The following is a 25,501-nucleotide window of genomic DNA, read 5'->3' as shown; positions in this document are numbered from 1 at the left end:
CCTTTTACTCAGAAAGCAAAGCAGTCATCTTTGTAGACATCAAAATAACAAAACTATCAAGTTCAAGCAAGTGGCAATATCTTATACAGACTAAGTCAACCCCTCAGCCTTAGAATTGATTCTAATGCCTCTGTGATATATATATATATATGTATATAAAAATAATACAATAATTTGCACGTTTGTCAGGCAATGAAAGGTAGTATATTTTGACACACTAATCCAGTAACTAATCAGTTTTCTAATAAACAATCAGCAGTACACTAATGTGTCATCAGCACTTCAGGAGCTCTGGAGAGTGGATGATCTGCACATAGACTTTAATGAGTATCCCAAAAATCATTAAGTAATCAATACTTCTGAGTTATTTTCATTGAGCTGATAGGTCTGATACATTAAAGTTGACATTTTACATTTGTCAAGATCACAGTGCAGTTTTTAACAGCGGAACAAGCTGCTAAAAATATTCCATGAAAGACAATCAAGGAAACACAACTTAAAAGTGTTGACATTTTTGATTGGTGCAGTAGCTTGGATGAATGACTGTCTGTTAAAAGTCTCTGTTAAATGTTCCTGAAGCACAAATCTGTTACTACAGATTACTTATGTATAGAACATTCCACAATTATGCATATGTGTAAATATCTTTCTTTTCTCTCTCCTTTTTTTTTTTTTTTTTTTAAGCAGCTGGGTCAGTGACAGTTCACTTTTTATCATTCACATCACTGAAGACAGAAAGATGAATATGAATTAGCTGAGCCCTTTGTTTTCCTTACTTCTCCTTTGAAGGTGAAGAATTCATAGTAGTGATGCTTTTATGATAATCTTCTTTGAAGATAAAACATCACACAGCACCATTAAATCAAAGGTGGCTTTTGGAGTGAGTGCCATACAAGAAGAATCTGCTGCATCCATATCTGTGGCTCATCAAACACCGCTATCTAGTGTTCAGAATGCAAATTAAGAGGAGAGTATTTGGGAGACTAAGCACAATAGATTCACTTTCAGAGAATGGATAAGGGATTTCTTCCAAGTTAGCAATAACCCCCATCCTGTCCCCTCTGAAATTCAGTGGCTTTGTTCATTAGTTCACACAATATTTTTGTTGCATATTATGGTTCTCTAAAGAGAAGGCAGGGTAGAAAGAGAGGTGACATAAATGGCAGTGAAGCAAACACTGGTAACCATTATGAGTCCTTGCTCAAACCACAGATTTCTCAAATAGTGTGGATGTTTTCAGATAATTAAGTAACCACTAACTCCATGTGCCTATTTAAAATGAAGCACACTGCATAGTCAGTTCAGATAAACAAAGAGTTTTCTCTTGCTCTAGCACTGAATGATTATTGCTTTGTGATTTCTCTTCCTCCAATAGGCAATAGTGGGTTTTAAATTAGCAGAAGGTGAAATTCTATTTGTCATCAATTTCTCCTAGGGGTTACAGAGCAGAAAACTGCAGACAAGCTGCTTCTTTGATGGCTCACTCCTAAAAATCTCTTTTTGTTCTTTATCTATTTGAACTGACAGTGATCAGAGCTACAGCAGGACAGGCCTCTCTGGAGAAATCACCTTCCCCCTGTCTATTGACAGATTCCTCTGTTCTGAATCAGACAGGCCTTGTCCCATCATAGGCATCAAGGCCTTGGAAGTAGCCACCAATTAAACCTCTTGAGCCAGTAAAATCTGAAGCCACTTTTGTGTGTCTGTTCTGATTAGACAGGATGAGACAAAACCCATCACCCCCCTCAGAGAAGCTCCCTGGTCTCAATTTTCTCTCTTGCCTTCACCAGGTGCGAGAGGTGTGAGAGGAGCTTCACACAAGCCACCCAGCTGAGTCGACACCAGAGGATGCCCAATGAGTGCAAGCCAATAACAGAGAGCACAGAATCAATTGAAGTGGATTAACTGATTGACTGGTTGGAATTAAACTGCAAGGAAAGTCATGATTAAATGTCATGGACACTTAAGCAAAACCAAAGATTTCCTCTGAGCAACTTTCAATCAGTACCAGAAAACCAAAAGCAGTAATAAAATAAGTAAGATGTTAAAAGATATTGATCCTGGCATGGAAGTGAGACCAGGAAAGAGATTATTTATTTATGACTAGGGATGAGTCTTATTTCAACTGACAAGTTACTTGGGACTGTTAACATTTCAAGTCCCACCATGTATTGCTTTAATTCTAAAAGCCTATATAATTGTTATTTAATACCAAAGTGAGGAATCTCAAGGGTTCCTCTGCCCATAGTTGCGACTGAGAATGCACATGGACTTGTTTATTGTTGCACCTTTTTTGTAGCATGACTCAAAGGACCCAGATGTAATCTGTACGTTTGTCTGGCCTGGGATAAGTTGATCTTAACATGGGTATAAGCGAAATTGCTGTGTAGGACAGGAAGTGATCAAGAGCTGTGTGTGGGTCAGTGTCACCCTCCTCAGACCAAAGGGCATTTAATTTCCATAGTCTCATGCCTCACACTGTGTGCACTTTTTCATGTGAGGAGTTCCATTCAACAGCATTGCATTGGCATAGATATCCTGGAACTAAAAAAAAGAAAAAAGAAAAAAAAACCAAGGAAAAAAAAAAAAAAAAAAAAAGAAAGAGAGGAATGTTGTATATCTGAAAATATACTTCATATAAAGAAGCCAGTAGGAAAACCATGTTAAACTAATAGAGCTCTCAAATTCAGTGTAATAGCTATGAAAGACAAAGATGGTACAAAGTATTTTAAACTTTTAAGATTGCAGTCCATGTGTATATTGTATAACAAGGAACAAAAATTCAGGATGATATTTTTTGTTTGGGTGATTGATTTAATAGCTTGATGATTTCTAGGAAAACTGATCAGAAATCCAAGATGTAGTCCATTGATAATTTTATTGTGTTGGATTAATTTGAAAATTCTACTGTATTAGATGAAACTCTCAACATACCTGGGTGGAGCTTCAAAACAAAAGCTAAATCTGAACTCAGATACTTTGTGAATGGCTTGGAGGCTTCATAGTATTGACTTAGCATAAAATAGCCTCGTACAGTTGTAGATGGAAGGAAGCCAAAATACTCCCAACATCAATGTAAAAAACCCAGATGTCATTACTTTCGTTTGGTTTAACAATTTCCATATTGGCTTTCTTCAAGCTTTTATCCTTGATGTATTTCAGATTTCATGATTTTGTCTGATCAAAGAATGGTTTTTACCTTTAGAGACCAGCAGTGCTTGTTTATATATTGATTGTCTCAATGCTAGAGCTGTACTTTGATAAAAATGTAAAAAAAAAAAAAAAAAAAAAAAAAAAAAAAAGAAAAAAGAAAAAAAAGAACAAGAAGAAAAACCTAAATAATTCTGAGGTCATGCTATATAATAAGGTAAAACTGCAAAATACTTTTGTGGAGATTATGGGGATTAAAACCAATTAATTCAGTTTTGCACCAAAACTGAAGTGCTGAGTGGCTCAAAAGGGCTCAGTTGATTATATTAAATATTTTAAAAACATTAATGGGGATGATTTTAAATATGTAGAAAATTAAGTATCCAATTCTGTAAAGGGCTAGACAGAATAAGCTATAAATTTAGTGGCAGGTTCAGACCAACTACAAATTCTGCAAAGAGCTCAACAGAAGAATAGCATACAGTAAAATTCAAATACATTTAAAGGGAATTTAAATCTAAGACATTCTTCAGGATGTCATAAATTCTTCATTTATTACATTGCAGAAAGTACACCACAGAATCTGGAGTTTCTGCAGGGAGCTTTGCAGGGAATTACTTCAGAAATTACTGCATTTGCGTTTGGCCACTAAAATGTCAAACATGGTGGGAAAAAAAAGACTTATTTTCTCATTGTTATAAAAAGTACAAAATTATCTCTTGAAGAAAATCTAGCCCTGTGAGTTTTTCAGCTCTGTTTCTCAGTGCAGTGATCTGGGGATTGAACAATTCTGTCGTCATTCACCTAATTTTATCCTCCAAACTATGAGAGATTCTTAGATACTTTATAAATGTGTGTTTGCTTTTTAGGTTCAAACAAGCATGGGAAGCTGGGTAGGAAGAATTGTAACAGAAAAATCAAAATCTAATCTAAACCTTTCAGATCCTCACTCCTCCTGGTTCACACCTTCCCTTATTTAAGTGACTTAAAGTAGCATCTTGGTGGGGCACCAGCTTTTAGTTAACATTTGAGCCACAGCTGTAGATAATTTCTGCAAGCAAATAGGTGTTCTAGCAAAAAAAAAAAAAAAAAAAAAAAAAAAAAAAAAGAAAAAAAAAGAAAAAAAAAAGAGGAAAAGAAAAACCAACAACAAAAAAAGAAAACCGAACAACAAACAAGGGCAAAGAAAAGCGCAGAACTTTATAGAGTAAGTGGGAAAAGACATATGTCATGTTCTGAAAAACCAGTGTGTGCTATTTGTTAGATCATTGACTTCTGCTGTTGCAGCACACCTAACTGTGCTCTCCTGTTCAGAGATGTGATTAGTGGTAGTGCTAAGCACTCTGTCTCTCACAGAAAGCGATTTATATTTTAATCCTGTAAGGCACATAGCACCTAAGTGTGTGCTTACAGATACTGCAAGTTCCCTGCTGAATATGGATAGCATATGTTAAAAACTCACATGTTTTTAATTAAAAATGCACCTAGATATTCTCCTGAGTGGCCGTGATCATTTTTTTCCAGATTTTGCTGGATTTTTACAAAAATGCATCTGAGTAGGATTTCTGCAGAACTTAGTTTTTTTCTTCCAAATACTGTAAATTACTATCTTGTTGCAGATACTTCCACACAATTGCAGTCATTTTCTTATTTTATACTTGGCACTTTCACAACAGATGTGGCAGCAAAAAAAATACAGTTCAGTGAAAACCCATTATTTCATACTGGGTTTCCCTCGAGTACAACATTTGTTATTCTGTTACAATATTACAAGCGTAAAACCAAGATGGGCAAGCTAAAATACATCTTAAGCTTGGACTAAACAGAATTTGATTCCTGTCTGCAGTTCCTGAATGCTGAGAGAGTTTCTGTTCATGTATAGATAGAACAACCATACATTTAGATATATTTTGAAAATAATATGTGTTGGCACACAGTAAACTGAAGCAGTAAGTGTAGTGCAATTGTATTTAAATGTAGTGATTCTGTGCCTGTCATTTCAGAATTTCTGAAGCACTTGGCATCTCTGTTTTGTAGTCCGGTAAATAAATACAAACTTGGGTTTTCTAGGTTTTTGTTTTGTTTTTTGTCCAACCCTGAACACGTTGAAAGTAATACTTAAAAACTGTGCCTAGTTCTGATTTTTTTCATTGTGGAATTAAATTTTATACATTCACAGATTTATTAATTTAAAAAATATGTTCGGTCGTTAATGAGCCTGCAGCTATAAACCCAAATATAATATTTTAAAAACCAGTTTGTATTCCCATAAAAGAAAGTTGAGAAAAATGTAATAATTGCAGCACGTTACATATTAGAAATTGACAAGAAATTATGTGTATATCTTAACACCGTGAAACATCATCTCTGATTTTATTTACTATTTATTATTTTTATGGTGCCATTATGTTATGTAATGCTATCTTATGGCTGACAAAATGATGTGGTTTCAGATGAATAAACGAGTGAAAGTCCAAAATTAAGTCTTCATTCCTTTCAAGAGTTTTCATTTACCGTGATTTTTTTATTACAGGTAAAGCACTTTTCTGTTCCATCCATGTCCTATCTATGTAAAAAAGTCCAGAAAATAAAATATTCTGAGACAGCATGAAGCCTTTTTTTTATATCTTGTCTAGATTTTGGAAGTTTTTACATCATCAACCCAGTCTGAAAAAGTGTGTAAATCCACCCAGTAGATGTAGAGTGTTCTGAAGGGGTCCTCTGTTGTAAGAAAAGTAATAATGACACTGAAATTAGAAAGGTAAACATCTTGCTTGCATTTTTTTAACCTCAAAGAATGGCATCTTTTTACTTCAAAGGACCAATTAAGACATGCATGAAGCTGTGTTCTTGTGATATCAACTGTAAAGATTACATTGTGTTTAAATGAAAATAACAGGCACACATTTAAAAAGAAGATAAAGAAATGTAAATATATTTGAATAATAAAACATTTCTATTGCCGTATCTTAAGCCTTTGTTTTATGTTAAGATTATGTAAGGAATTTTGTGCATCTGTGCAGAGAACCAAATATACTTAAATGTGTGTGCATTGAAATAATCACAGTGCCTTGCTGTAGTTTTCTTGACTTTCCAAAATGGTTTCTCAGCTCATTTGTTGCAAAGAGTTTTGCAGTGAGATGAGTGTGATTAAGTTCAGTTTTCTTGGTGAATGGGTCTCCATACTCCAGTGAAGTGATATCCTCAAGCAACTTCTCAACCATGTTTTTGGAATTTGTTTGTATATGTTTATGGTACAAATTGTGTCATATTGTAAACCAGTTTTTCTATTCTGGCAACTAATATGGGGGTGTTTATGGCTGACAGAGCAAGACCTGTTTAGTTATCCGAAGCCTGATTTACAAGGATCACCATCTGGAGGATTATAACAGAATTTCAAAACTCCAGTTGTGATCTCATTCTAAAACCAAAGCTAGAAGCACTATCCATGCTCCACTGCAAGGCACCTTTGGTGCCTTTTTTAGTATTCTTTCACTGCCATTGTATGTGTCAAAGAGCAGCGATTAGTTCACTAAGTCACACCTTGTTCCACTTGAAAAAATACCACTTGAGTATGAGAAAAATATGTCAGCTTCTGTCATTTTTCATGTTATGTGACCTTTTACATAAGTACCAGAACCACCATGGTAGAATAATTGTGCAAAACTACTGTACTTGAGAAAATACTCAGGTAAATTGGCCAGCAGACTACCTGCTGGTTTGCAAGTAGCAGGGATAGTCAATCATTTGAGGCAAGCTTCTATATATCCAGGGAAAATTCTTTATGATAAGAAATTGTATTGAGTCACGCTTTATGAAATTATATCGCCAAGCCCACATAATCTGTCATGAACTAATGAGACATAAATGTCTAAAGGGGATGGCGGGTGGAGAAGCCCTTTGGCTGATGGCCCAGTCTACACTGTAAGAGTCCTGTGGTCCACCTTCTTGAAAATCTTTGGGTGCATGATTTAGAAGGGGTGAGACTCAGGTCTGGTAATATTTTTCTTTTAATTCTTTTACTGAACATTTTTAGCTGGACTGAGGGCTAGGAGTTCTCTGCCTGCTTAATTTTGTCCCTGTAGGTGCTCACTTTGATCTGGGGAAGAACCAATCCAGCATTAAAGTACAAGAGATCAACAAAGCAAGATAGCATTGATTTTATTGTTCACCTGTTTGGGGTTTTTGTTTTTTTGTTTTGTTTCGGTTTTAATCTAAATAAAGTGTATACTTGCTCCAAAACAAATATATAGAGATCGGCAGCATCCAAGTCAATGCACACACTACTTAGCTAGCTTGCTTGACACTTCTGAGCATTTGCCAGTTAAAACAAGTCCAATGAGTTCTTAACACCATGAGCTCAAGCAGTACTTGAACTCCTGGCACACAGATGTTGGAGCTGCACTCAAACCTCCAGGTACTGAAAGTCAATTCTCCCAGCCTCAGCCCCACTTGTTTTCCTACTTGCAAAGGACAATCAGCAAAACATTTTGACAGCAGACCTGGGCAATATCATTTTCCATGGCTGCAATGGATCTGTTATCCTTTCTGCTAGCCTGTATTGATAATGCAAGATGCTTAACATACCCTGATGTCAGGTGAAATAGAAATAGACACCAGCCTAGGGTTGATGGTAATTATGTGCCTAAGAAAAATATCTGTACAAGCACAGAATGGAGTTTTCGTCTTTTCTCCTAAATACTACTTGCTGGCCATCCTCAGGTAGATCCCTGACAAGCTAAACAAGAGATAACCATAGATAGCTCTAAATCTTAATCATTGGCATAGGCATAAAACCAACTAAGAATACTACAGATAGCTGGACGCAAGCACAGGTTTGTTTCCCACACAATAAGTATGCCATCAATGAGCTAACGCTGCAGAAGACCTAGATGTGCAAACACAACTGGAATTGGTCAAACGACAATAGAAGGGAAGACAAACACATAGTTTATCATAAAAAGGGTCAAAGTCTTTGCACACAACTCCATAGGTCTCACCTTTTTAAATTTTATTTTTGTTACAGATAACATGACTGGAGAGTCACTCACTGTGTTGGAAGGCTGTATTAGTGAATCCTAGGTCATCTTTTGTAGCCACAGCTAGACCACTCTTGCTTTCTTCCAAATATGTTCTCTACCAGCCACAGCAGCTGAGTCTTACCAGCATTTCCTCCTGAATGTAAACATTTTCCAAGTCTTTTCCTCCTCCCATCTCAGCTCTCATAATTTCCATCTATTATACTTTTATTTCTCTCCTCCCCTCTGACATTATGGCATTCAATCATTCTCATCTCTAGAGTTTCTCCAAACAAGATTGCAATGTCTGAGGAAAGAACTTGTTTATACTGGCACAACAAGTCACAGAAATACATATTTTTTTCAATAATCTCAGCCTCAACAGAATGAGTCAAACTATAATAGTCATGCAGAGCCCGAAACCTGGAATATTTTTTTTTAGGGAGCCAAGAACTTTTTGGCCTACAGCACACATATTACTAATGATAAAATATACTTCTGGAAGCTATTTAGCCTTTGTTTTTTTTCATTAGTCTTTTTCCAGGGAAATTGTTTTCTGTTTTTTCCCATGATGTGAGACGTTATTTGATAGGTAGTAAATTAAAATTTTCATAAAGAAAACACTCTCTATCGAGTTTAAAAAAGGAACTTAATTGAATGCATGAACTGGGCTGTACTTGCAACACCTGAGTCTTTCTTCACTTTCTCTTTTATTTTTCTTCAAAACATAAAGAGCCAAATTCTTCTACTTACACATAATATCTTCACGAAGGGGGATAATGTATTCCTGTAATACTGCACCATAATCCAGCACAATGAAATGCTGCAGTAGTGTCTGATGAGTCAGTGATAAGAACATCATGTAACTCCCATCTCATTTTTTGAAATTGCTTATGTGATGAAGATGTGTGTTCCATGAACAGTGAGGCAACTGAAAACTGTATCTGATCCATTACCATCTGGTTGTTTAAATTGTTTTTTATTTAACGAATTAATGACAGAAAGTAGTCTGTGCTGTTCTTTAATGGGAGGTACCCAGATCTGAGAAGTTTAAACTCTGAAAGAAATTTAGAAGCATATTATATCTGCCCTCCATCTCACTGTTTTTTCTTCTATCTATACTAATAGTAGGTCTCCTAGAGGAAGACCTTCTTCCAAGTGCACATTTTTAATAAAAATTGTTAGGATTGCTTTTCATTTTTCCCTTGAGGAATTTGTTCTCTAAGAAAGCAGAAGATTTGGTTGAAGTGAAAATTATAATAATTTAAAAAGTATTTTTCTTCCATAATTTTAGGATTTCTAAAAACAGCTCCATAAAAGGAACTGCTTTGTTCATGATTTCCCTTCTTCAAGAGTTACTTGTCATATGAAAAGCATTTTAAAAGATGCTACCTGTCTAGGTCTGATTGCGAGGACAAAAAATAATGACTATTTGCATACAACAAATCATAAAGTCTAATGGTTGGTTCTTTCACGTAAACTTCTTAGTAACATTACCCATTTTCAAATTATTGATTTGTTTTGTACTGTGTCTGCAAAGATCATCTATCTCAGCCTTGCATGTTCATATGGTGTTAATCCACCTCATCAAATCCTGATGAAGCTACTGTATTGTGCAGTTTATCATATGTATTAACAAGTCATACTGTAGATTATGGAAGAATGCTAAGCCATGTATAGCTTATTTCTTGCCTCTCTTTGGGTGCCAGTACGTTTCTGGTCTAGGATGTTCCTATATTGAGAAGCACTGCTCATTACATCCCCTTCTGCCAGCAGCCTAAATACAAGATCTCTCTGCCCACAGAGTTCCCTGGCAGACACATGGCTACTTCAGAAGGCTTCTTTCAGACACAAAATTTCCCAAATATGTTTCCATCCCAGTAAAGCACAGCATACCCTCCTTCCATTATTATCTCATCAACTAACAACAAATTAACCAACCTCATGGCAATGACCCAAATGTTTTGGTTTTATGTGCCTTCTGTTCTGATGTTTGCCATCATCAAAACCACACATTTCAGAAGCTGCAGAGGTGAAAGGGAATCTGCATCACTGTTTACATATGATTAATCCTTATTTCTTTTTGGTTTATATAATTTGGCTTGTATCCTTTTCACTTTTCAATGTGTCTTTAACAGCACAAGTGAAGTCATGAGAACTAACACAAATTACCAGGTTGAATAAGGATAAAATTCTTAATAAAATACCACACCAAATATATGGTAATATAGTATAGCCATTAAAATTTGTTGTTTATTTATGGTAGGGCAAAGCAAATATGTCACTATACTGATTTTGGGTTTTTTGGTTTTGTTTTTTTTTTTTAAATCCCTGCAACTTTACATATATAGTGAAATAATTTTCTGTCAAAGTACCTTTGTGTGATGGTTTCATTTAATTAATTTTTTCTATGAGGAGGGCTGTTTTTTTCACAAAATATGTAACCTATTCAACCTACTTAGTGAGGCTGAGATGATGCAATCTATCCCCAAATCTGTCACAACCATAGCTGTAGTAATTTAAAATAACCAATCCAATCATCCAGCTCTTGATTGTTTGATGTTCTTTCTGGCTTTACACTTTTGATTAAGAGCCTCAGCAAAGAGGTGAAGTTGCAGAATAGCAAAGGGTTCCTTGACCTAAGGAACTTGAAGTCAGGAGGTCACTTATAGTGACTGTGATTTATTGAACAATAAACACAGCCTCACCAAACCCTTTTCTTTCCTCACTGGCCTATTTTTGCAGGCATCATATTCTTGCTCAGAGGATATATTCAGAGAACTTTCAGAAAGATTATTGTCTTCATATAAAATAGAATGTATCTGTGATTTTGCCCAACCATAAGAATGTATTTTAATAAACAAATTCTCAGAAATGGGATAAAGTTATGATAAAAATCAGTGCTACTGAAGGTTTTTAGCATACACTGCTTTAACAAAGAATAAGGCTAGATCTTGTATCACTAAAAAATGAAACTTCAGCAATTAATCTGTTCTGTAGAGAATCACATTAAATTTTAGTCAGAGAGTAAAGAGAATTTTTCTTACATAAGATTTTTTTTTACTGAGGTCTTCTACATAGTACACGAACGAGAGTTTACAACAAGAAAATATAAGCATGCCTTTAAAAGCTAAAATATCTTTTATTGTAGGGTTGTAAAAAAGGAAATAAATGATAGAAAACAGCAAAGGAAAAAAATCCAAATTTCATGGAAATAAATGTATTCACTGCTTTAAATCTTGGAAATATAGTATAATTATTTTAGGAGATGACTTTGAAGCACAAATAAATTAATCACACTTTTCTAAATATATAGGACAGAGTTAAGCAATCAAAACCTGTGGTGACTTTCATAGCATTTTCTCTTAAGTGTCATATTTTTGTTAAGAGTCTCCTGTAGCATACAGTTTTGCTGATGGAAGGAACTCATGGGTGACAAATACAGGCTCTCTTCCCTGTATACGTACAGGAACACATGAAGGCATTTGTTCTCTTTCTCTCATTCCCTAATCTTAGTCTTTCTTCTTCAAAATACCCAAACTTTTTGTGAGTGAAAAGAAAATGGAAATGGAAGGGAAGGGAAGAAAGCAACTAAGTTCAGTGTTCATAAAAACAAGAAGAAAGCTCCCTACCAGGAAATCTCACTGTCCAATTTTAACAAGCTTCACCAGAAGTACATGTATATATCACACATAATTTTTTCATTAAAATTGCTTTTCAGATAAGTCTTTCATTTGTCTCTGGGTTCAACATACTGCATTTTTCCTTGCATTAAATCAAGGTAATCTTCCACATGATATATCATCTGGCTGCTGTTCTTACACACAGTAGTACTTGGGAGTTTTTGTCAGTCTTTACCCTAAGTTTAAAATTAAATTAAATTTAATATAAAATTAAAATGAAAAATAAGCTTCTTCTGACCAAAACCTTTCCAAGGGAGACAGATTACTTCTATTCAACTCGGAGGGGTCCTGTCCAGCACATGCAGCCTCAGAGAGGGCAATTACACGCTTAGTTCTGCAGTGGTTCTGTGAGCACCTGGTAAGCTCTGGTCACTAATGGGGTGCCAAGCTGGCTACATTCTTTCCTAAACCTGAAACTTGCAGAGCATTAAAAGCACAGAAAGGGAAAGACCACATACTGCACTGCATCCCAAACTTAACCACATTTTAAATGGACTTGTACATACAGAAAAACTAAGAATGCCTTTAAATACTAATCATCTAACAAAGACAAACATGTTTGCAGCAAGGAACTACAAAGTTTGGAAACTCAAGCTTTCTATTTATCTTTTGCTTGCAGCAGCATTTTAAATGAATGCAGCCTGATGCAGAAAGCTGGTAAGCCAGAAGCTGACTCCATGCTTTGCCTGGGAGGTGTTTGTTTTCTCTGCCCATTCATGACACTGCAGATTTGCAGTCTCTGTGAGGAAATGTCCCCACTATCGGTTCTGGGACCACTTGTGTGACATAATTTATGTTCATAAGCTCTTCTATGGTATGCCTGTGTTTCCAAATGCTTAATGCTTCTAGGAGTAAACGATTTCTTTCCACTATGGCTAAAAGTGCCAGAAGGCAGGAGAAATTTGAACACAACTGAGATCAGCATTGGGAATTTACTTGGCCACCACATCTAGTAACAGTTACAGATTTCTCAGGATGCTTATTTGAGAATTTAAAAGGCCCTATAAATTTTGCAAGTTTTCTATAACGATGCCTCTTCTATAAGGCCCATAAATGTTGGAAATCCCAGAAGCTGCACTTTGATTTTTTTTGGTCAGGGGTTCAGTGTGTGACCAAGCACTTTCCCATTCAGGTTGTGCTTCACTGTTGACTGATGAAATGGTAGCAACATCAAAGCAGCAAGAAAAGGTGTCATCTCAGTTCCTTAGAAGCTTCTTCTTTCAGATATTATTGCTGCTTAATTGAAGTAATCTCTCTGCTTAAATATCAGATCTTTTTAGCTTTTAAGTTACTTTCATTAGTTGCTGCTGTCAAGTACACAGATGTCAAAGACATCTAGTGTCTTTGAGACTAAATGAGGCTAACCTCTCAATACTTTAAAAGCCAACGTGCTATTAGAACATGAACACTTTCATTGGTAAGAGGCAACTGGGCAGAATTTCTTGTAGGGTCTCTTGATGTGATGAAGATTATGAAAGATTCATGGTACATTTGTGCTGGCGAGCCCTGCTTCCAGCAACCCTCAGCACATCATATAACCAATGATGTTGTTCTGCGGTGTCTGTAGCAACAGGCAGCCTTTGAATGGACAAAAACCAACACTGGTTTAATTCTATCAAAGAGCCCTTTATTGCAGTAAATCAATGCAAGTTCCTTTACCCCCAGTTGGATTACTTTTTCCTCCTTAAAATCATACCATGGCTGTAGTTAGTGGAGCATTTTTCCGAAGTTGTGTATTATGCAATATAGAAAGTCATTTTCAAAGGATCCACTATTGTTTGCTGTGAGTGACTTAGCCCCATATGGAGCAATAATGCCAGGCATTCAGACAGTGTGAAGTGTGCTTCAGCAGTACTGTCAATAAATATAATTATGTTAATGATTCTTTTTTTTGTCCCCAGGAAGACAAAGGGGAAACATGTTCTAAATACAGGTCAACATTGTTCTTAGTATTAGATGTCTGTAACTGACATCTGAAGTTGCTGTCTCAACTTCTGCTGGCCTGCTCCCGTTAGGAGTGCATTTTCACAATTCCTGTGGCAGCATCATGTTGTTACATAAGAAACAGAGAAGTTATAAGAAATTACTAAATTTCACGATATCCCTCCTTTCCTCAGTCCTGTAAACATTTACTGACATCCAAGAGAACTCTGAGCCATAGAGATGTATTTTTCAACCACATCTCTTGACTTCCTGAGGTCCATGTGCAATGGAAAGTTTCAAACAGATATAGAAAAGAACAAAGAGTATCCAGCAGCATCCATTAATTTCTTTCACCCCAATGGCACTGACTTCACTTATGGCTTCATGAGTCATCATTTATGACCTCAATAATTTACTGCAATAGGCATGAGATATACCACAAAATCAATGAAAACGAAGGCAAATTCAGAACTAAGATCAAGGTCTGTAAGTCACTAATGTTTGAAAATGATGGAGTGAGAATTATTACACAGATTCCTATTGGCCTCAACTGTCCACAGCATAACTTGCCTGGGTGCATCATGCAGAGAATCTTCATTGTACAGGAATCAAGCTGCAGTCTCTGTTGAACCACCTGGCCTCTTTAGGACTTAAAGATGAACTGCAAATCAATTATGAAAATAGAGTTTAGTCCATATTTATGGGCTGAATGTCCCTACTAGCCAGGCTCTAGGGGACATTCAGAACAGAAAGACATTTCAGCTGCTCCTTTAAATGATTCATTTTCCTCCATGAAATCCTCTTGATAATTCTTGGTTCCTTGCAGGTATTTCCAAATACATCATCCTGCAGTACCAAAAACACACCGAAGCACAGGGTAATGCTTGTGGCACTTAGATGTCTTGTAACCATGAAAGGCATGTTTAGGAAATGCAATGTCACTGTGGAAAGGAGAGCATACACCCCCTGTCCTGGAGACTTCTACTTGTCATTCCATGAGAGTAGTCTAGAAAGTCTGAATAAGTCACTTGGGGCTTGTTCTCTGTTTGTGTTTCTTTTCTTCAGAGAAACTTAACAACATTAAGCAAATCTCTCTGCTAGGTCTCTCTGCTAGAGCAAACTAGTGATCAAAATAGATAAGCCTTAGATGTGTCCTTAGAAATGGAAAATCACCAGCCATGAGGTCAAAGAATAATACAGCTTCAATCCAACTGAGTCCTTGCCAGAAAATAACCCCAGTCCCTAATAAGGTTATTCACTAAGGGAGGCAGAAACACAGGAATTAATTGAGAAGATGCATTTTCCATTTTTGTAGAATTTTACTTTTTCTTTTTCCTTCCTTTATTTCCTGCCTGTACTGCACAGAGAACATTTAAACATCATCCAAAGGGTGAAAGGCTGTGTCAGTCACTCTCTCTCCTAATCCAAAGGTCTGGCTGGGGATCTGCTCACAAAACCACACATGACAGCATGGAGTGGAAAAAGAATTGGTGATGGTGTATGTCTGATACAAGACAAGCTCTTGTTTCAGAAAGTAACAAGTAAGAAATGCAAAACAGTTTAAGAAATAGCAATGGGAAAAGTTCAGAGAACACAACTGAGAAGTGTAGGTATTGGGCTGGAAGAAAGCTCTTCCATATGTGAAAAGACTGAAAAGGTGTATAATTAAGGAAATTCTTCTGAGGATATAGTGACAGAAGAAAATAATTAAAAGCTCAGTTCAAATCCTTCAATAATTCACTGGAATTTAGAACAATTCTTCAGGATATGTCGTGGGCAGGTGCCCTGCATGGCAGGCACCGCACTTCAGACCCCTTCTTCATCTGGACCAGGGATGCATCTGGAGTGTACAGAGATGGAAAGCCTAAAGGAAGGATAAAGAAGGGAAAAAGTGGCCATGAGCACCAAGGCCATATTGCACTTCAGGGACAGATGGGTTGCTGATGCAGACATCTTACCTGGGAGCTGGGTGGTGTTACCAGGCCCCTTGTCTTAGACTGAGGCTTATTGTTGGAAGAGTCTTAATGTGTTTTCTCCTTCGATGCCTGAAGACAAAAGATATTAAGAACAACTAATTACAAATTAAAAGTAACCTAAACCCAGTATTTTAATTAGCAAACTCCTTTTCTTTTTAATTATCTTGATGCCAACTCTGTTACAGGAGACAATTATATTCTTAAATCTGATGTAGTTCAAATTAAAAAAGAGAGAATAGGAAAAAACAGAAAAGCAAGTCCAGAGCTGAACAGTTCTGGAGGGTCACAAAAAAGAAGTTACTTTGTAATCCTCTTTTTTTCCCTTGCAGGTCCTCTTTTAGGAACAAAGTAATTCCCACTCATTTCATCAAGTTTTCCAAGTTAAGCAGCTGTGCTTGCTTGTCAGTAACACAACATTTCCTGACTCGGAGCCTTATTGAAAACTATAGCCATGCTTCACAAAATTATCTGATAACTCCAACAGCAATATTAGATTGGTTCATAATGTTTCAGGACTCTGAGGGATGCTTGGGTTTATATTCTGTGCCCTAACTGTAAGATCTCTATCCAATATTTTGGGATTACTGGAGGATTTTCATAAGGGAAAACATGCTTTTGGCAAAACCACAGCAAAACTTATCCTTTTGCTTTCAAGGTTACTTTCCATATAAATTTGTTTGTTACTGAAACTAAGAAAAAACCTGAAGAAATAGACTTGGGAAAAAAAAAAAAAAAAAAAAAAAAAAAAAAAAAAAAAAAAAAAAAAAGAAAGATAAAAGAGAGTAGAAACAAATATTAATCAATATGTTTAATTTTGTACTGCAGAAAGGAAAATGACTCTTCTAAGAGACTATGCGTAACCTTAAACAATACCAGATGTGGTAGAGAGAGAAGTATTAACTACTATTCACAGTCTGGAGTTTCTTTCAAGGCAGCTAGGAACAGGTAAATTTGATAGTTGAAAGCCTAATGCCAGAAGAAGTCAGATAATGAAGCAGTCAGGCTTGTTAGAAATCAGCTTCAATGCAGATCATGTAATTAGTAAAATGTTATGTTACCTTTTGGAATGGTGATTCTGAACAGTAGAAATACAGACTTTTCTCCTCCCTATTTTTTCTAAGATCTGACCCAGCAAAAAGGAAATTTAATGCAATTCTCTGGGGGTGTGACAGTGGTTGTGTAAACCACTCCCCTCTTCAGCCCATCAGATGGAGGTTGTGACATTTTGTAACCTCCCATTAGCCAGGCAGGATCCAGAGGGCTGATCCTCCCAGCTTCACATGGTAAAGGGGAGAAAGCACACACCACAGCTAGGTTTCCTAAGGGATTTCTTCCATCTACAACCACCCCTTCTGAGCAGACACTGTAGGAACCCACCTCAAGTTCTGGCTTGATTGATGGGCCAAGGCCAATTGTATGAGGTTCAGGTGGGCCAGTGTTGTGTCCAACAACCCCATGCAACACTACAGGCTTGGGGAAGAGTGGCTGGAAAGCTTCTGGACAAAAATGGACAGGGTGTGTTGGCTGAGAGTGGGCTGAACATGAGCCATTAGTGTGCCCAGGTATCCAAGGCAGCCAGCTGCATCCTGGCTTGTACCAGGAATAGTGTAGCCTTAGTTACAGAAGGAGAGAAATAGTGCCCCTGTACTTGGTAGTGGTGAAGCCTCACCTCAAGTACTGTTTTCAGTTCTGAGCCCCTCACTGCAAGAAGGACACTGAGGTGTTGGAGCATATCCAAAGAAAGGCAATGAAGCTGGTGAAGGGTCTAGAGAACGTGTCTTACGAGGAGCAGCAGAGGGAACTGCCTGGGGAAAAGGAGACCTTATTGGTCTCTACAACTGCCTGACAAGAGATTGTGGCAAGGTGGGTTTTGGTCTCTTCTCCTAAACACTAAGTGATAGAACAAGAGTAGGTAGACTGGATATTTATTGCAAGGGTTTTCAGGCACTGGAGTGGAAGTAGTTGGGTTATCATTCCTGGAGGTATTTAAAAGATGTGTAGAGACTGTGCTTTAAGGACATGGTTTGGTTGGGTTTTTTTACATTATCCTATTTCTTTACATGTTATTGCTATTGTTGTTCTGTTTGATTTTTTGAGACTATTCAAGTGTGTCTATGTTTTAACTTGGAAGCGCTGTGGCAATGCACAAGTCTCTGTTGTGCATTATTCTGCATTATGCAGTAGTCTTTAATTATCACCTCAGATAAAAATCAGTTGAAATGGTGCTTAGATCTCACTAAAACTAGCATAAAAATAAATAGCTACAGAAATCTCTTGTGTCTAGGTATACACTGAGGTGCTGAAGAGCTGTCTGAATTCTACTGTATTTCATCCAGGCAGAATAAAACACCAACAACAAGCAAAAAAACCCCAAAACAAACCACAAATCAAGCCCTTGCCCTAAATGGCAGACTTCTCCGGACAAACTTTCCCCTTTTTGCTAGTTCTAGATTGTGTTATGAATACTACAAAAACAGACCCCAGGGAACAATCCTTCACAGGCAGGCAGACAGGCTAAACGAAGTAAGGTTTTTGCCAGCTGTAATGTTTTTGATCTGTGCAGTATATTCTGAAAAGCCAAAAATATCCACATACTCTCAAAGGATAGGTCAGACCTAGATGGAAGGCCAAGAAAACTCCACAAGTTTCAGCTTCAGAGCTGGCCAAGATAAGAGAACTCAATTGTAGTAGAGCTCCAACTCCCATATTTATTTTCTTCAAAGCTTCTGCCTGCAACGCTCTCATCTTTTCTCCCATCCTATCCTTTGTGTACCACTACAGTGGCTATTTTTAAAAAATTGTGACTGAGGTCAGCGGAGCCTCTAACTGTTACTAGGCACAGGAAGTAATAGGAAACTGCATGATAACATGAAATTAGAGTAACTGAAACATGTCCAAAGAATAGCTTTTAAAACCTACTCTATCTGTTCCATAGGACAGCAGCCAGTGAACATGTCTGCTCCAGTCCCAGGGTTTGACATTAAGCTGAGTGGAAGTATGGACTTGAAGAGTTACACCAAGGGTGAACTTGGCCATACGTGCAAAGGCTTTTAAAGGCTCCTCTTATATTTTTTCTGTAATTTAAAAAATGCACCCCTGTGTATTTTAATACTGTTGCAATAGGTTAGCAGCCCAGCAAAACACACAGAATCCCACTAGATGGAATGAATTGGAGTCATGATTCCTTACATATATATTTGTGACAGGATGGTGTTTGTGTGGTCCTGCTCATAGTCAGGGAAAAGTACTAAATAATTCTTGTGTATTCACATAACTTCGCTGCCACCAGAACTTGTTTACCCATTGACCACTCCCAGCTCTCTAAACAGACTGTACTTCTTTCAAAAGGTTCATTTCCTATCTTCCACCTCACATGTACCTGTGAGGAGTGAATATTTTTAATCATGTCTGTAAAGCTGTTATCATCCTCCTACCTCCCTATCATTTTATTTGAAGAAAAACCAGGATCTTTATAAAGGAAATCATATCTAAATGGTATTCAAGATATTCAGCCTGAATTCTGCGGTCCTTATTCAATCTTTATCCTGGCACAGCTCTGACTGAGGTCAATGGGCATATAGCCTGAATAAAGACTGAAAGCTGTGAGATGGGGCCCACTGGGCAAAATTACTAGAGATGGTCAAATTTATTTGGTTAGAGTAGCAATGAAATGAAGTATGTGCTCAAGACATAGACTGAGCTGAAGCTAGTCCTTTGCTTTTAGCTGTGAGTATATCTTTTGTGAATAGTCACATTCACAGTGTGCATCCCCTGGTCCTGGCTTTCAGCATGTGTGAATTCCTGCAGCCATCCTTTCTTCCTGCCACGAAGGCCCTGTTGCAGGAGAAGTCTTTCATCCCTCAGTTCAGCAGACTTGCAATTATGGGACATGAAAAAGGAATCTCTCACTGTAGGAACTAAGGCTGGTTTCCTCGATCCTGAGGAAATGTTGGGGTTTTTTTAAAAAAAAGAATAAATTTAAGAGCACCACAATAATTAAACATATAGATTTCTGGTAAAGTGTGACTGAAGGACACATCTCCTCCCTTTTGCTGCATTTGCTTTTCTTTTCCTTTTCTCATCTACTCACACATCTCTGCTGTACTCCAAGTGATGCCACCTCCAAGGTCCTCTCCAGAGGCCCAGTCAGGCCCAGAGCAGAAAACCTACTTTCTTGTGGGTTAGGGTGAGGAAACAGGCTCTCCCCTCAGCATCTAGGGCACAGGAGGGCTACAGTGAGGCATCGCCAGCCTGTGCCAACATGAGGTGCCAGGAGCTTTTTCTGGCTAGAGCAACATGTGCTCTCTTTTTCTTTTTCTGGCTAAAGCAAAGGCTTTTTTTTCTTTTTTTTTTTTCTTTCTTTTTCTGGCTAAAGCAACATGTGCTCTTCATGCTTCTCATTTGAGTATTCAAGAGGACATGTACCTGCCCACACATGGTTATCTTAACTTTGAAGTGGAGGGCTGAACCCTGAAACCTTATTAACATGCTTACTCACCTTTGCTTCCAGGGGTGGAGACAGCAATGTGCAGCTGCTGACAGCAGGACCATGCACAACTGCAAGATTTCTGGGAAAAAAACCTAAAATGTTCAGAGAAAAGCTTGTTGCTGTAAGAAGTCCATCTGTATTTTGTGACCAAAATATTGAGACATAGAAAAAGCGTCAGATCTGTGAGCTTTTAGAAAACTGGAATCCACTACAACCTGACTTCTGCATTTTTGCTAAATGTTAGATTACTCTTTGTCTTTGTGTCATATAGGTGACAGAAAGAGTATCTCAGTTAATTTCAGGCTCTCCTGGTGGAACAAAATGACAGCAGATTATTTATATAATTTCTAGTTAGAAAATTTAGTCTGAAAGTCTGATTTTGTGGTTGAGTGACTGAAAAACATTCATTAATATTTTTGAAAGTATTGGAGACAAGTACCATAAATTTGATTTTCAGATATTATGGATATTTGGTGATAAAATGTAAAAATAAATAATAAAGCATCTCCTTCAGATTATTTAAACTTCAAAGGCAAATGCACCCTCTATATATTAACACTGTCAGCAACCTAGGCATTACAGTGGATTTTTAATGTGTTTCATCAAAACACTTAAAGGCATTTTTTAAAATATATGACCCAGTAAATAAAAAAACATAGGACATAATCTTCAAGGCACACTGATTAATGTAAAATTGACTTGAACAAATGCAGCTTATGGCCATAGTCCAGGAAGCTCTCTTGGTGCTAAAGAGTTTCATACAATAGCTTTCCATTTTCAAAATCACATCAATTTTTACTTACAACCTTTTGAAAACAGGTACAGCAACTTTCAATCAACTGCCTAGCAATAATTTAAAGTTCCTTCCTACTAAATTGTAAAATTTTGAGTCATGGGAAGAGGACAATGCTGTAGAGAGCTGATTTTCTCAATGTCATCACCCCAGAGCTGTCAGCTGCTGTGCAGTATTGCTTGTGAAGAGACAGAGATGGAGTGGGCTAACTTATTCATTCTGTTCATGGACCCATAATGATTTCTTCAGATACCTTTTTGACAGATGGTCCCAAAAAATTTATATGAGCAAAATTTGGGTGACATTTGTACATGAAATACCCATGGTATCAATAGGTGTTAAGTGAGAATATAATAGCCATATCATATGAGATGTTCACTGTCTGGCCTATGCAACAGCAGTTTGAGGAAAATATCTGTAATTCTTCTCAGTAATTATTTCCTGTGTTACTGTTGGAATGCCTGCAACTAGTAGCAGACAGACACCTGATGAATTCAGGCTGCCTGGCAACCTGCTGGTGGTAATTGGAGATAGGAAACATAGAGGTGTTATTCGAGCCACTTCACCCATGGATGGATCAGAGGGCATTAAAGATCTCATGAGAGTGTTCACTACATACAAAGCAAAAAACCAAAACACACACACACAAAACCCACACAAAGCAAAAACCAAACAGGAAATGAAAAGAAGCAGGGACAATAAAAGTTCAGACAAAGGTTTTAGGGTTCCAATATCAATATTCTTCTTATAAAACAAAAAAATTCTGAGTAATATTTTATTAAAAGTAAAGCCTGTTTTATTGACTGATGAAAGCTTTATGATACCTCAATGATCTGGTCTATAATTCCTAAATTGTTCCTGAACTTCTCCCACCAGAGGGTGTCTGATGGCAGCCTGGGGAACTTTGAGCCTGAGCCTAACAATGTCACAGCTACTGCAGTCCCTCTGAAAGCAGGACCAGGGGTACAAGCACAACTGCTTCTTGCTTGTTCATCCTGTGTAACACACAGCTTAGGAAAAGACAGGGGCAGCATGATATTCAGGAGGGCCTTTGCCAAACAGAAATGATCTTCCACTCTTTGTAACTGGAATCACTGCAAGGCTGCTGTAGTGTTTGGTCTTTCAGCAGTCTGTTTCCTATGGGAGGAAACAGAATCGTATTTTCTTCATTTTTCCAATGTGAGGAAATACGGACATTCTAGAGACAGGACAGGTAAACTCCTCTAAGATGAGATTTGCAATGGGGCTCAGAAGTAGAGAACACTGTTCACAATCAAAGCAACATGCATACAGTTGGGACTGATCAGAGCCATTACCTTGTGAAATATAGGCTGTGGCTATTTAAACAATCTCAGAAATTAAACTAGCTACTTTAAAACAGACAGAAGGATATCATCTGCAAGTAGCATGAGCACTGGGAGTGTAGCAGCCTCCAGAGTTCCCATGTCAGAAAGGAAAGGACCAGGAATGCTTTAAAACCTAAACTTGAAGCCTATAATGAAAGACTTGGCCCCTGTGGTTCAGTACTTTCAAAAACATGCAGTAAGGACATTTGTTGCTTTACAGTGATTCAACACTGCCTCTTGGAGCCACTGCAATAAACTCAGAGAACAATCTCACACTTCACAGCCCAAGTAGTGTGTGGGAACCAAGGGTCATCTCATCAATACCCCCTTCTCAGCTGTGCTGGATCATAAGAGCTGAGCTCTGGAGTTGATGCAAGAGTAACAAAGCTCCATGCACAAATTATGTGTTTTAGATCACCTCACATCCATGATATATGAAATGACATGGAGGCTCCTACATGGCTTCAATAAAATATGTAAGGGGAAAAAACAGATAGAGATTATATATTTTTCTGCATTTCCTACTAATAATTTTCAGTCTACGAGAAGCTGCTAGGATATTTTTGTGCGGGCCTAGTGTGAGAATGAAAGCATCTTTCCTCACCGTGAAAAGTAATTGCTCTTTGGTGTTGGTACAGTAATATTTAGACATGTCTTCCAGTTTAACCTAGCACTGTAAACTTTTTCTAGTGATTTCTGAGCCCTTCTGGGCTTTGTACTTGTGCAAAAACTGGTAATGTTATGCATATCCTGCCCATTATTTTATATAGAGAGGTTAATGAGTGCATGCAACATGATAAGTATGGAAAAGGACTTCTGCAGCCTGTTGCCAGCTCAAACACTAGTTGATCCAGACCAAATAAAGCTGTTCTGTAACATCATTTACTATATGATGCACTCAGAAAAAAGGACACATTTCCTTACAGAAAGGAGTTTAAAAAGGAGCTGTGATTCCTGAGAGCCCTTGGGGGCCCCTGGGGCATGGTTGTTGTCAGAGTGCTGAAGTGCATTCCAGCATGAATGAGGACTGAAAACTTCATAGTAAAGGGGTGTTTGGCCTCAAGGATGTAACTGCTGAGGGATACTGCTTGCCAGAGCACGACTGCAGCAGACCAGTGCTGCAGAAAAACATTAGGGATGCTTTTCTGCCTTCCCAGTGTGCATGCAAAGAGACAGCCTCTTCACACTTCTGAGATCAGTGAAAGAAGCAGTCTTCATCTAGTCAAAGGATTATTTTTTTCCCAAGGTCTTTACTACCTTTCACCCTGTAAAACAGCTTTCATTTCAATGTAGGACTATAGGTATGGATTAAAGACTTTTCTGGTGTGTCTTGATAAGTGTACTGGATGGTTCCTACACTCAAGACAGCAGTCTTGAAGCTGTTTCCAACCCTAGCTGGTGTAGCTGCTGAGACACCCTTCTGTTCATTATTTCAATGGGGAAAAATGAGCTGGAAGTAGCTAAACTTATATAATGTTTTTCTTTCCTTCCCCTGCCCCCATTCCTCAAAACCTTACATTCTTTTGTGTTGTTCAAGTTCCCCAGTGCTTTATACAATGATTCAGAAGTCTGGTTCTCTGGAAACAATTGTTATGTCAGCTGACATTAACACAGCAAGCACTTTAACTATTTTTCCAACATATCCATCAAGTGCAATGGCCAAAACATTAATTCTCATTATGTTTCAACAATGTTTCTCATTTTCCTCTAATTCTGTCACCAGACTGCCTCCATGCAAGACCGCTTTACAAATATATCAAGTCATTTAACTAAAAGGACTTTGGAAGCTCTGTTTTAATGACTTGGTGCCTATATGTTTGTGAATGCTCTAGGTCGTTTATGACACAAATTTGAGCCCCTCCTGTCCTAAGTTAACAAAAAACATGTAAGTTTTAAATCTACCAAAAATTGTAAAATTCTATATTGCCATCACTAGCTTTTAACTTAGGCATAATTTTCCGGGATCATCAGAAAATATACAGAAAAAAAATTAAATTCAGACTAATTCATGTGCTGCAACATGGATCAAGACTTTCTTGGTACTTACAAATACAGGGTTCTGTGGGCTATCCCTGAAGATTCAACAGCCAGCTTCAGAAGTCTCAATATTGAATATTTCCCTTTGCTCACTGGGCAAAGGGAAACAGTGCTCAAGGATATTGAACAAGGGCATTGATCAGGCAAGTACAGAGGAAAAAAAATCAATGAAGTATTACTTTTTTAGTCATTGTTAAACAGATACGTATCATTTCATAATGAGGATGGGCAAGTCTAATGTTAGAAATCTTCAGTTCAGACCACTGTGAGTGTCATAACTGGGCTTCTATAAGGCCATAATGCCTAAGAAAGATACCTAATGAATAATGAATGTCCTCTGTAAGATACCACAGTCTCACAGTGGGCAGAAACTAAAAAAATACCAATAATATCTTAGACATTATTATAAAAATTGATAAATGTTTGCATTCTAGAACTATAGTGCATTAAATGTATTAAGCAGAGTCAATGCTTTCTTTTTAAATGAAGCATGCAGCCCCATCCAGCTCAACAAGCTATGTTTTTACTTTCAAATATCGCTCAAAATTGTGTGTAAGAGCTACAGCTGAATGAAGCTAGATGCTGGTCATGCTCCTCAAGAGAAGAATCATGCCACATTAACTCCCATGTCCATTCTTGATGTGCAGAAGATTTATAAAATGAATTCCCACCAACATTAACAGAGGTTAGTATAGGTAATTGACCTTGTAAATCAAGAACAGAATAGACCCCATAATACGTAATATTTTGAGGTATTTATCACTTTGCTGAGGCAGACAGGATTGTAGCAAGTAAATCGTTGTAATGGTAACAGTAATTCTACATCTCTGTGCCAGCGCAGCGGTGAGTGCGACCCCGCGGCGCCCGGGGGGGATTTCCTTTGGCACCCCCACAAGCAGCCTGGGCACTGCCCAGACTAAGAGCTGGGAATCACTTTCCTGTGCTCTACAGGGACCAGCACAAATGGGACAAGGTGGTACACCAGACTGAATTGCCTTTTTTGTTACTTCTGCAAGGGCATATCTAATTTTCTGTGCCTTTTGATCTGCTCGCTATTTTCTCTAAATTTCTTTCCAACTCTGCAGG

General features: G+C 37.6%; 1 protein-coding gene and 1 long non-coding RNA gene across 2 annotated transcripts in view; both read left to right on the top strand.

The window, feature by feature from the left end:
• PRDM6 (PR/SET domain 6) overlaps positions 1-5,758 on the top strand; it is a 75,965-nt gene extending 70,207 nt beyond the window's left edge. The window contains exon 8 of the mRNA XM_071731005.1: positions 1,791-5,758. Coding sequence (XP_071587106.1) covers positions 1,791-1,905 — 115 coding nt within the window. The 3' untranslated portion in view covers positions 1,906-5,758. The remainder of the gene's footprint in view (positions 1-1,790) is intronic.
• LOC139789641 (uncharacterized) overlaps positions 1-16,543 on the top strand; it is a 354,871-nt gene extending 338,328 nt beyond the window's left edge. Inside the window, exon 2 of the long non-coding RNA XR_011723210.1 lies at positions 16,464-16,543. This is a non-coding gene — a long non-coding RNA (uncharacterized lncRNA). The remainder of the gene's footprint in view (positions 1-16,463) is intronic.
• The last annotated feature ends 8,958 nt before the right edge of the window (positions 16,544-25,501 follow it).

Source organism: Heliangelus exortis, chromosome Z, assembly GCF_036169615.1.
Source record: "Heliangelus exortis chromosome Z, bHelExo1.hap1, whole genome shotgun sequence".
NCBI classification, from domain to species: Eukaryota; Metazoa; Chordata; class Aves; order Apodiformes; family Trochilidae; genus Heliangelus; species Heliangelus exortis.
Note: the sequence above shows the minus strand (reverse complement) of the source record. Positions and strands in the feature narration are given on the sequence as shown.